Source organism: Notothenia coriiceps, unplaced genomic scaffold (genome assembly GCF_000735185.1).
Source record: "Notothenia coriiceps isolate Sejong01 unplaced genomic scaffold, NC01 NC01_scaffold00026122, whole genome shotgun sequence".
Taxonomy (NCBI): domain Eukaryota; kingdom Metazoa; phylum Chordata; class Actinopteri; order Perciformes; family Nototheniidae; genus Notothenia; species Notothenia coriiceps.
Genome location: NW_011358823.1, coordinates 5071 through 17536, shown reverse-complemented (window position 1 = coordinate 17536; position 12466 = coordinate 5071). Strand labels below are relative to the sequence as shown.

At 41.7% G+C, this 12466-nt stretch overlaps 2 protein-coding genes across 2 annotated transcripts; both read left to right on the top strand.

Moving 5' to 3' along the window:
• Window positions 1-245: 245 nt before the first annotated feature.
• On the top strand, window positions 246-1688 carry LOC104956608 (zinc finger and BTB domain-containing protein 40-like). The gene is made up of 2 exons (XM_010784121.1): window positions 246-482; window positions 1386-1688. The coding sequence occupies exons 1-2, from the start codon at window positions 371-373 to the stop codon at window positions 1658-1660; spliced, it is 387 nt and encodes a 128-aa protein (XP_010782423.1). The 5' UTR covers window positions 246-370; the 3' UTR covers window positions 1661-1688.
• A 1774-nt stretch (window positions 1689-3462) lies between these two features.
• pacsin3 (protein kinase C and casein kinase substrate in neurons 3) lies at window positions 3463-10823 on the top strand. The gene is made up of 7 exons (XM_010784122.1): window positions 3463-3585; window positions 4321-4477; window positions 4952-5187; window positions 6020-6175; window positions 7383-7558; window positions 9194-9314; window positions 10794-10823. Exons 1-7 carry the CDS (start codon window positions 3532-3534, stop codon window positions 10821-10823), a joined length of 930 nt encoding a protein of 309 aa, XP_010782424.1. The 5' UTR covers window positions 3463-3531.
• Window positions 10824-12466: the final 1643 nt, after the last annotated feature.

Genomic DNA, 12466 nt, shown 5'->3' with positions numbered 1-12466 from the left:
AATTATAATCAAAATTATTTTGGTCAATAATTGATATCACAATTATTAAAAACGATTATCCATTTACTTTGAAAACATCCATTTATTGAAAAAAAACAGATTACCCTGAACTTTAAGTATAATTAAACTGAAAACAAAATAAAAAATGTTTTATTTTTTGTTTTTTTAATAAAAAATAATGATCGTTTTATTTAGATTACGTTGTTTTCGTAATCGTTGCAAGCCAAAATCATAATCGAGATTAAAATATGATTAATTGCACAGCCCTAATGGAGAGCATGGTGTCCTGTGTATTTAATGTATGTGTCCCTCTCGGTTTCCGTAGCAACTGTCAGGCCTCTGGTACCACAACAGGACCAACCACCCTGACATGTTTGCTAACCACACCCGGCAGCTCAAGACTCTGTGCCAGTGTGACGTCTGCTTCAAGTTCTTCCCCAGCGCTGCCAGTGTGGCCAAACACCAGGCAGCAGAGCACCAGGGTGAGCACACACACACACACACACACACACACACACACACACACACACACACACACACACACACACACACACACACACACACACACACACACACAACACAGGCTCACATTATAATACACAAGATGCACCAAAGCTATTAAGCCTCAAGAAGAATCTGAGACATATTTTTCTACATCTCAATTTCATTTATGCTTCACAAATGCATCGTAGATGTTATCATAAACAGTCTGGTTCCTATTCACTGTGGTCAACATGGCATCAAGGAGGGATGAAGAACAGAGGAAACAACATCATACATTTAGTAGATATGAAATCTCAAATCTGTGAGAAAAGGAGACCCAAGAGGTCGTGAAAGTGATAGATGCTACCGTAAAAAAAAAACTTTTGGTGGAAATCCATTGATCAGACTTTTTAGCCTGATACAGATCCTTGATCCAATATGATAAATGATTCAAGTTTCCCCAATTTGAATTTCATTTGTCTGTGTGTAATGTGTAGGTGGAAAGAAAAAGGTTTGGTTCTTAAAATGATCTTCAGTTTTTGTATTATTCTCAGTTTGATCCTCTTGTAGATGTTGGATCACAGCATGGTCAAACCACATGGGTCTTTCTAGTGTCAGCTATGCAGATTCTCCTCACTATTGGATCCATCATCATGCTCTAACTGGAGAGAAGACAGCACATCACGTGTTGTGTTTGACAGCCTGTTTAGCGGCTAACAGCAGCTCCTTGTCTCCTCTCCTCCCTGACCCCGTGTTCTCCTCTCCTCCCTGACCCCGTGTTCTCCTCTCCTCCCTGACCCCGTGTTCTCCTCTCCCCCCTGACCCCGTGTTCTCCTCCCCCCTGACCCTGTGTTCTCCCCCCTGACCCTGTGTTCTCCTCCCTGACCCCGTGTTCTCCTCAGGCTCCACGGCTGCAATGCTCACCTGTCCCTACTGCCCTGCTGTGCTGGGGGGGGAGGAGGAGCTGCAGGAGCACCTCAGCAGCCAGCACTTGGAGGCCTCCAGCTGCCCCTTCTGCTCCCTGCTCTGCTGCTCCCAGCTGGAGCTGCAGGAGCACCTGCTCTCCTGCCACATGGAGGCTCAGGAGGAGCAGGGGGGGGAGGAGGAGCAGGAGTCCAGCTCCCACACTGTAAGCATCATTACATCAACAAAAGGACTTTTGAATATCAGGTCATGAGTTAAGTCATTTATAGATAGGGTTGGGAACCGATAAGAAAATGCCGTACAAAATCAGGGCTCGACATTAAGGGCTGCCCGATGGCCCGGGGCCATCTAGTATTTAGCTCGGGCAATGAAGCCTCACCTGCTGGTTGTCCGATCGGGAAATCTATTATGCCAGTGTCATGCAGCTTGCGGATCCAGTAATGAGTGACACGACAGTGAAACTAAACATATATATAACTAGTTACGGTAGTTTGAGAGGTAATTAAAATAGCTACGTGTGATATTCTAACCTGAAGTGTGTGTTTTGTCCGCTCACCGCTGCATGTGATCATGCAGAGCTGCGTGTCGACTCGTCAGCAGCAGCTGACTCTCTCTTCCGTCAGATTAGACTTCACTCGCGTTTATGTCCATATCGATCAGATCCAGCTAGTTCTAGCTAATGATATGACTACCTGCTTATTAAAAGACACCTAAACAATAAGCGTCGCTATGCAACTGGGTGAGGCCACACAGTATAGCGCAGCATTATGCATTTGTTTACATGCCCACCGGAACCCCGAGGCATTACCAACAGATCAACGCACAATCAACCCATATAGCACATCTCTTTCTCCACATTAAGTGTTAGACATAAGAATTGACTATTCTTGTCTGTCACATAAGTGGCGCAACTGAAGCGGCGCTAAAGGGAAATTATTTTGACCGAAGAGATTTAGATTTGCCGGCTAACGGGAACTCTGACGTCGCCATTTTGTGTGCTTCGCGGATGCGCTCGGCTCCTCTCGACTGCTGCTCGGGTCTGCTCGGTCAGCTTCCGGATGAGGAGGCATTCGTTCGACCAATTTACAGTAGATAACATTACAAACATTTTTAACAGGGGCCATAATAGTGTTAATGTTTGTTTTGGCAGTTACAACTGAATGTAATGTTTTCTACTTTTTTACATCTGGGAAGGCATTTGCCTTCATCAGATAGAAAGTGTCTTGACCAACAACTTAAGTATTTCTTATAGCTATGCAGGACTTGCAAGAGAGCAAACGCAAACAAGAACAAACAAACAAGTGAAATGAAGAATAACATTGAAATTGTACAATATAATATTGTGGTGGTTCATTTTATAATTCAGTCTAGAGAATGCACCAGACAGCATCTAAGGCCTGCAAAAATCTAAATGTTCTAGGGGGAGGCCCCCCAAACCCTTCGTGTGTCATTTAGTCCGCGCGCATCTTTCAGGGCAATCTCTATTGGGCTCAGGGCCATCTGTAAATTAGCTTTGATGGCCCACAGGGCCATCTCCCAAAATCCTTAATGTCATGCACTGATCAATATTCATTTCTTTGACGGCCAAACAATCATTGCGGTACTTACGAACTCTCGCGCTACGGTGTTAGCCATATGCTCTTCGAAAGAGATATATAGCAAACACACCCAATCATGTGACCTGACACACCTTAAATACCTGTGCCCTGGTTAATAGGACATAGACACCCTTTGGCACACACAGTAACAAAAACACACAATTGTTTCAGCTTAAACCAAAAGATGACCCTTAAATAAGTTGCAAAGTTAATTTGTGAAACAGCAATTGACAAAAAAGGTCTTACCAATTCATACCAAGGTATGCATTGCGCAAGTCCTCCCATTTATTTCAATGTAGAGTATACTGGCTCGTAACTGAGTATAAGTTGCTACAATAACAAAAGAAAATAATTGTTGGTGTCCTCCCCTCTGTTAACATGAGTCTATGATTGGATTTCAGCTTGTCAAAAGTGTTGAATGTTTCACCTGAAGCCAGCTGTATGTACAGTATTTCATGGTATTTTCCCTCTCTCTGCAGTATTTTCTGTAGCCGCCACCATTCCGTGCTGCAAGGCCGACCCCACAATGTCTTCCAATGGAGACCTCAGCGACCTGGGGAGCTCGGACAGCTTCTGGGAGGTACAGTATAAACACACGTGCACACTAATTTCTTACATCAAGAGAAAACTCAAGGAAAAATGAATTATTTAATTATGCTATAGACTGGTAGTGCTTGCTCACACATAATTGCTGCATTTTCATGTGGGTTTTATCAAAAGTTGCTTACATTTTGCCTCTTCAAATGCCAACAAGCTACCATGGTGTCAATGTGCTAACATGCTGGAAGCAATTTGGGGTTTAGTATCCTGCCCAAGGACGCTCCACATGTGGAGAGGGAGGAACTTGGGAAGATGAACTACCAACCCTGTGATTAATGGACGTCCCACTCTGGTGACCAAATTAGTTACTTACAACAGCAGTAATACAATCCTAAAATATTTGCTACTGGTCTGGAAACCTGGATAATCGTAGTCTTGTGTGTTGATGAGGCCATTGAGAGAGGAGCAGCCGGAGGTGGTGTTTAGATAGAGACACAGACACATAATGAGTCCCTACTGACTGACTGCCGGCTTACATCTGGAAAAACGACATACTTTCAACCTTACACTCACTCTGTATATCTTTCATCGCTGGTCTACTAAACATCCTGCCCTGTTGACATTTTGCCACACTAATGTGGTAACAAGCATCGAACTGACAGAGCAACAATGATTAGAATACACTACGAAACTTCTGTGTGTGTGTGTGTGTGTGTGTGTGTGTGTGTGTGTGTGTGTGTGTGTGTGTGTGTGTGTGTGTGTGTTTCCTGTGCAGCCGGGAAACTACAAGAGGACGGTGAAGCGGATAGACGATGGCCACCGGCTGTGTAATGAGATGGTCAGCTGCTTCCAGGAGAGAGCGAAGATAGAGAAGGGTTACGCTCTGCAGCTGAGCGACTGGGCCAAGAGGTGGAGGGGCGTCGTGGAGAAAGGTGAGCGGAAATCACCCATCAGTAAGGGATGCAGAAGAAATTGAAAAGTTATACCTAAAACTACTTTGATATTTTACCTTTGGTGTGTTTGATTTATTTCACTACCAAGGGTTGCAAACAATTGATTTGTTCTAACTGCAAAGTGTCAGCTTTTGCTGCAACTAATCAATGAATTGAGGCACATTTTTACATGAGAATATTTTTTTTTAAGGAAAGATTGTATCTATGCTTATTTTAAGTTCAAATGTGGAAAAGTACTACTTTTAACAAAAATATGAACATTATGTAAACATAAATTAGTTAGGTTTTAGCTAAACTGATTCACAGGAAGTGTTTTTAACATTGGCTAAAACCAAATCAGGGGCTTCACCAAAATCTGACCCAACCAACAAGGATGATTGTTTTCGTTATATTTTTAGTTTGAAGCTAAATGAGATGATGAGTGTGTCTCCTCTCCCCACTCTTGCCCCTCAGGTCCTCAGTATGGGACGCTGGAGAAAGCGTGGCACGCCTTTATGCAGGCGGCCGACCGGCTAAGTGAGCTGCACCTGGAGCTACGGGAGCGCCTGGTGGCAGAGGACAGCGAGATGGTGCGCAACTGGCAGAAGGACGCCTACCACAAGCAGATGATAGGAGGCTTCAGGGAGACCAAGGACGCAGACGACGGCTTCCGCAAAGCACAGAAACCCTGGGTCCGAAAACTGAAGGAGGTGAGCGTTGTCTATCGGTTGTAAGTAAAGCGAGATTTAAAGACTCAGTGGTAATTCCCACCTTGCCCACCTTCTTTAATTTACTCTGTGAAACAGGGTTGACTGTGAGCTACAATTATACATGTATAGTAATGTAATGTGGTTTGCATTGTAATTGTGTTGTTGACTTCTAACTATAAAGAAGAAGACTACTGACGGTCTTTCCTTAAAGGGGCCCTTATATGCTCAATTTCAGGTTCATATTTGTTTCTCTAATCTGTAAAGTTTCCATGCTTTAATGTTAAAAATCTGTCTAATATTTCACGCTCTTTCTGAAACCACAGCCCAGTCTGATTGAGGCTAGCCAACAGAAGCACAAGTGTTAGATAGTGATGTCATTATGTTACCGAATTAAACAAAGGAGTCCAATGGAGGCGTTTCAAGAAACTCCTCTGGAGACAACTTTGTGATTTTAGCATGTGTAGACCATACACAGAAACCTACAGAACACACTTCAGTAAAGGGTAAACCCAAAAAGCATAATAGGGCCCCTTTTTAATATGTTAATGTCATCACCAGCATCAACAATATGTATGGGAAAAACACAAGCAGCCAATCACAGTTCTTGCAGAAGCATTGCCCCCATGAAGGTTAAATTTTTCAATGTTACACTTGCAGGTAATAAACACAATTGTGTTGTTGGTAGCTCAAGTGCTGAACCTTTCCTTACCATTAACACATACAATTGCTCTTAATGTGTCATTTCAAAAATATATTTAATGTGTGTGTGTGTGTGTGTGTGTGTGTGTGTGTGTGTGTGTGTGTGTGTGTGTGTGTGTGTGTGTGTGTGTAGGTGGAGGCCAGTAAGAAGGGATACAATCAGGCCAGGAAGGAGGAGTGGACGGCGGTTACCAGGGAAACGCACGCCAAGGCCGACCCGACCAAGTCGCAGGAGGAAGTTCGCAAATTCACGATCCGGGTGGAGCGCTGCAACGAGGAGGCAGAGAAAGTAAACAGCACAAACACATTCATACAAGGAGTCCCATGCGTAGCTCCACTAGCACGAGTCTGGGTGTGTCAGAGTCCAGAAAAAAACATACCTGTGTGTTTTTGAGTTTTAAAACAAGACTGGGCTTGTCTCTACTGTTCGCTGTTTTGCAAAAATACACAACAGAAGAGGAAAAGCTCAGGTCCTGAAGAGGGAAACTCAGAACTGGGAAATGCTAAGACAAAATGCACGACAAGGAAATTAAATCCAATATCATGACAAAGTTTGGGAAAAAGAGACCTGAAAAAGCACTTTGTACCTAACTCCATTCAGGAGTCGCATAACCAGTCTGCATTCCACAAACATCAGAGCACCTCTTCAGCTCTATTGTTCTCCTTTGTGTTCAGAGGGGACCGCATAGTATTTCTGTTGATGTTTGATTTTGTTTTTCATCAATCAAAACTTCAACTCAGTGTTAACTTACTGCTAATCTGGCATACCGGATGTTGACTGTGCATACTGCTATTTAGATTTCTCATAACCCTTTGCTATAGCATGTGTGTTACTATTTACTGTAGCTATGTGAAACAACAACCTCAGTTTGCAAAAAGTGTCCCTATCCTTTTCTGCCTCTTTCATACTTGACAGAAAGCAATAAATATAACATATTATTACTATCTTTAGTATTTTCTTTTGAAAGGAGATGTACATGCTATACTTCAATAGCTCAATTGCATTCCTAAAGCCCACTTACACAAATAAAAATGTGCCTTAAACTGCTTTTCAATCTTTATATCATACTAGAACATCTCTTTTAACACCCGTGATTTGGTTAGGGAGAAACTTCCCAAACTGACCATCTAACAAAGGAAGAGCACCAGAGGAGGGACCCTCATGCAGGGCGGACAGAAATGCAGCATTCATGTGATTGTGAGAGGGTTTGATTCTAGTATTATAACAGTTACTGGTACACATTTTGTTTATCTTTATTAAACTTTGAGGAAAAGTAACTGCTAAATACTGAGATATTAAATCATGTGGTTTAATATCCCTCTAATATCCACTAATATACCCACTAATATAATATCCCACATCAGCACCTGTTGGCTGGATCATTAAATACAGTAGACTTGGCTGGGGCTGCAATCTTTTTATATGTTTATTCGTCATTCTTCAGGTTGTCAGAGTGTTGCACATTAGCTGAGTGTGTGCTTTGTGTGTTTTGCAGGTGAAGGAGCGCTACACGAAGGCCCTGGAGGAGCTGAACCGCTGTAACCCTCGCTACATGGAGGACATGGAGCAGGTGTTCGACCTTACCCAGGAGGCCGAGCGTAAGAGGCTGTGCTTCTTTAAAAACGTCCTCCTGGACATCCACACACACCTCGACCTGTCCACCAAAGAAGGGTAAGACTCACACATATTTACATACATACTTTTCCATCAGGAGAGAGAAGTGATTAGCTATTTCATTATCAATGACTCAGAACGAAGGCATTGGCAATGTGTTTGTCCAAACTTGGGTCTACGGTATGTACACAGGAGTTAATAGAAAACTCAGGGTGTTGTCCATTAACTATTGACCTCTTGTTCTATTTAAACAAGCCACTGTTTCCACAGTACCCACGATTGGTAAAGTACATGATCTTTGTCCAAATATTGAACAAAAACGTATTTAATTAAGTCTTTGGAGTAAAGATAGTTTAAAGTAACAAGATCTAAAGTCCATCAACTGTGAAGCATACCTTAAGTGGGAATGCTGCTCCTAGAAAGGTTGGATGTATATTATAAGATGCAGGTTTTTCCTTCATATCATCTCTTGATAGTAACAAATCAGCACAGAGCTGATAATGCAGACAAAAAATATGCACAAACAAAAGTCTTATCTGGAATTCCACCTTTTTAAATGGAGGCTTCAGGAAGTCTCAGCCCGCAGAGTACACAGTGGCATCAGTACATCTAACATAAAGTGTATGAGCACTGTTAAGAGCAGGAAATTACGAATAGCAGGAGCAGTTAGAGACTAGCTGGTGAACTTATTGGAGAATTTAGCAGCTAAAGGGACACATATTTAGCCTCAGGAGTTGGTGGGAACCAAAAACGGAGCTAAAAGTGAGGACTATTGGACTAACGTTCATCAGATGGACACAAACAAGACTGGACATTAATTAGAAACTTGCACCGTGTCGGTCTAATGTGTAAACGACCATTTGTTTGCCAACACATAAGAACTTCATAGTGGGATAGTCAATGTTGTGTTCACAGCTGGTTATTTAACCTAATAACACGGCAGGCCCGATGATGAGGCTGACCTTTTCTCCACCAGTGGCTCTGCCCTGTGTTTTCAGATACATCACAGAGTTGCTTTAAAACTGCAATTATTGTTTTTCAGAAAGAGCGCAACGCTGTCGTTTCCTCACCTTTAACGTTGATCCAGTGAACTTGATAGCAGTTGCTTCCATCCACATGATCCTTTATTACGAACCTTTGTGTCCACCGGCTAAATGCTATTCACAATTGTTCTCTCTTTTTAGCTCTGATTTTGGTTTCTACCAACTCCTAATGAACCATTCCTTGAGTTGTTAAATGATCTACTTTGTTATCCGTCTTTTCTGCTCAGCCTCCTGTTGAGCGGATACTTTAAAGTTGCCAGCTGCAGCCTAAAACCTTTAAAGCTCCTAAAAGCCAAGGGGCGATACAGTTTCATGTTATCATTCTCTGCAGGTTCATGACTGCAATACATCTTTTCCCTTTGTCGCATTGTTTCACTGTGTCATTATACAAAAATACATTTTATTCACTGATAATTCATCAGAGGACCAGCATGTTAACAGAGGAACATTACATCTATAGATAGAATCAATAGAAACCTTATTTTAAAATTAGCAACACAAAAGAACAAAGATTGAAAAAACTGGATAATCTTCAAACAAGAGGGATTTAAATGTGAATTTAAAGTCAACAATGACCTATTTTTTAAGGCAGAAGAGGAGGGGGAGGGGTACAGTAGATGTGACGATTGACAGTCACTTTGTCCAATAGGTTCAACGCTCTCTACCGGGACCTTGGTCAGACCATCCAAGTAGCCAATGACACGGAAGATCTTAGATGGTGGAGGAACACCCACGGGCCGGGAATGAGCATGAACTGGCCCCAGTTTGAGGTACGGACACACACACACACACACACACACACACACACACACACACACACACACACACACACACACACACACACACACACACACACACACACACACACACACAGTAAATACACACTTTTTTCACAGTAGTAAAGTGTGGCAGACTGAATATTAAACAGGCTGCCAGTGAAAGCCTTGTTGTGTGACTGAGAGCTCAGAGTGGGGTCAGGAATGTCTGAACACACACGCACACACACACACAGGTTTATCTAGTTATTTGTGGAAATGTACAGATTCCACTTTTACTCTGCAGGCCACTAAGGACAAGCAAACATTTACAGGGATGACAAACAAATAATAGTTGTTTTTTCTCACAGTTATTCTACATTTTGAGATGACATGCCCTGCTATATTGAAAAAAGAACAATGGCAGTAAATATCAGGTCTTTCATAAATCAGACTCTTCATTTCCTGAGAGGTTTTATTAATTCAGCCTGAGGATGATAGATTGTAATCTGCAGCACACAGGTATTTCCACACCCTCTTTATACTCCACACACTGTTCCAGGTTCACAATAAAGGAATTTACTATTGTGCTATTTAGACCCAATTTTCCTCTCATAATAGAGATACAATCATGTATGTGTGTGTGCTGTTTCAGACCGTTTCCTCAAATTTCAAATCATACAAAAGACTTGACATATAACACTCAGAAATGCATGCGCAAAGCCCCCACCTTTTTTTGTTAACGTTGGTGTGTATGTGGAAATCCCCCTTCGATTCTATTGGCTCTAACGGTCAAAAAGAGATGTCAATCACCAAAATCGACCAATGGGTTCCAGAGAAACGGTAAAAACGCCCATTTCCACCCAAATCACCTCAGAGGTGGAGTTTGTTTTGCTAAACCTCTCTAAAAAGGTCAAATATCACTTGTTTTGCATCAATCTTGATACAGGGTACTTATTATATGTTTTACTTTGGATTCCTAAAGCTTTTAGTCTAGCTTACCATCATCCAAAGTTAGTTTTCACTATAAGTAAAAAAGAATTTTTGGACGGACAATATAATGTACAGTTTTTTACTATGTTCAATCGGAATTTTCTTTAAAATAAAAACATCTATATTTATTCTGACTCTTCTACATCCAACTCACAGGTTTATCATTACTTTGAGAAAAAAGATTATTAATGTAACCCTTTTTAGAAGGGAAGATATGGTCATTTGTTCTGGGAATGTCATTTTCGAGCCTGAGACCTGAAAAACAGGCTCAGTGCTTAACTGGTCAAAGGATTTGAATATAATGTTCTTAAGAAATCTTATGAATTCAGAACTGGTTTTGATACCCAATCCTATTTACATGGGTAACAATTTATGTCCGACATTAAAGGGGCCCACCTCTTTTCACCCTCTGTCTGAAACCAGGGCCCAGTCTGCTCTGATTGGTCAGCTGTCTGGCTCTGTTGTGATTGGTCTACCGCTTATATCTGTCCTGCCCCTTAGTCTATCACGTACAATGTGTTGGAGCGCTAGCCAGTAGAAGCGCAAGTGTATGGAGGTGTTTCTGGGGGGGGGAGAGAAACTCCCTCTTGAGGGAAGATGGGGATTTTACCCTTTGCTGACCATTTACGCACACAAAAAAACCAACACACTACAGGAAAGGGAAATCCCAAAGAAGCATAATACGGCCCCTTTAAATTCATAATACACACTATGTTTGTAGTTGTAAATTCAGTTTACAGCACAAAAAGCCTAAAGTATAACCCAGCTGTTTTTGTTATGAAGTCAGGTGACAGGTTGGTAGTTATTTAGTTTAAGATAAGGATCTAGAATTTAAAAAGTGTGTTAAGCGTTCGACAGATTGTTTAAATTACGGGGGAACATTTGAATCGTCTTCATTCCTGAGAAGGACTTGACTTTTGTTCATATTTTAGAATCTTTGATGAAATGAGTGAACAATATTTATCTTACCCAGTTCTTCCGGAATGGAAAAATAAGGGCATAGTGAGATGTTGGCAGAAAGTAGAGAATCTCTTCTGTCCTCTGTGGAATCTCCTGGCGTTCCCACAGCGCCGCTGACACACAGACAGAGAGCCATTGTCCTAACACACACAAACTGTTTCTGTACTTGTGAGGACTTTCTGTTGACTATATTCATTCAGAGGTCCGACCTCCTCTGCGGCAAAGTTACACTTAAAAGTGACTTTGAAGAGAGAGTAGCAGTAAAATGAAATCTATAATCGAGATTTGTCAGGGGTACACACTGAGCATGTGTGTTTTTTAATTCTACATTTGTGAGGACTTTTGTTCCACACACACACACACGCACACGCACACACACACACCTCCTGTAGAGCTGATAGTCTGGAGGTTGTTCTGAGCTCCACTGAGACTGTAAATACCGGTAACCGTATCCTACTTCTGTCAGCAGCATGTCATTACGGCCAGAGTGTGTCTGTGTGTGTTTTTGTCTGGCTGCCATCGAAAAGAGTCCATTGATTCTGCTACAGGATAGAAATGAACATTATTTTGCCTCAAAGACAGAAAACAAAGGTACTTTTTCGTATAAGAGACTTATCTTGTAACAGCAGGTGTTTCTGTTAAGTTGTCACTGTACTAAATAAGTTGTAATTTTGTATTTATTATCATTATCCAATAATAATCTTACAAGTGAATCATTATTTTCTTGATTCTAGATTAGCTGAAGTTTACCAAGAGATTAAACTGGAAATCTTCCAAATGGACAGACAATTTATTGAAACTGCCGATACAACTTTATAAAAGTTAGCTGTGAGCTAGCCACCAAACAAGTTCAGAAGGAAATATTTTTCTTTCTTATTAATAATAATGTATTTAATTTATATAGCGCTTTTCGGGACACACAAATACGCTTTAAGTCACATTTAACAAGCTCAGATGTACAAGAAAAACATAAATTGTAACATTCAGATTGGCAGAGTTATGGCATGGGAGTTGGGGGTTCCAAGGAGAAGCAAGAGGTGGGTTTTGAGGTCTTGTTTGAAGGATAATAGGGTAGTTGATTGTCTGATGTGTATAGGGGGGGCGTTCCAAAGCGATGGTGGCAGCAGAGAAGACCTTGTCACCCAGATCTGGAGCTGAGTCCTGGGGGTCTTTAGGGTGCTTGCATCTCCGGACCTCAGGCAACAGGTGGGGAT

What these genes read in the sequence shown, in the direction of transcription:
- LOC104956608 (XM_010784121.1), top strand. Translation starts at nt 371, where the DNA reads ATGTTTGCTAACCACACCCGGCAGCTCAAGACTCTGTGCCAGTGTGAC. An exon ending in CCAGGCAGCAGAGCACCAGG is followed by an intron (nt 483 to 1,385) that starts GTGAGCACACAC and finishes TGTTCTCCTCAG; the next exon opens with GCTCCACGGCTGCAATGCTC.
- pacsin3 (XM_010784122.1), top strand. Translation starts at nt 3,532, where the DNA reads ATGTCTTCCAATGGAGACCTCAGCGACCTGGGGAGCTCGGACAGCTTC. An exon ending in GCAACGAGGAGGCAGAGAAA is followed by an intron (nt 6,176 to 7,382) that starts GTAAACAGCACA and finishes TGTGTTTTGCAG; the next exon opens with GTGAAGGAGCGCTACACGAA. An exon ending in TGAACTGGCCCCAGTTTGAG is followed by an intron (nt 9,315 to 10,793) that starts GTACGGACACAC and finishes CCTGCCCCTTAG; the next exon opens with TCTATCACGTACAATGTGTT.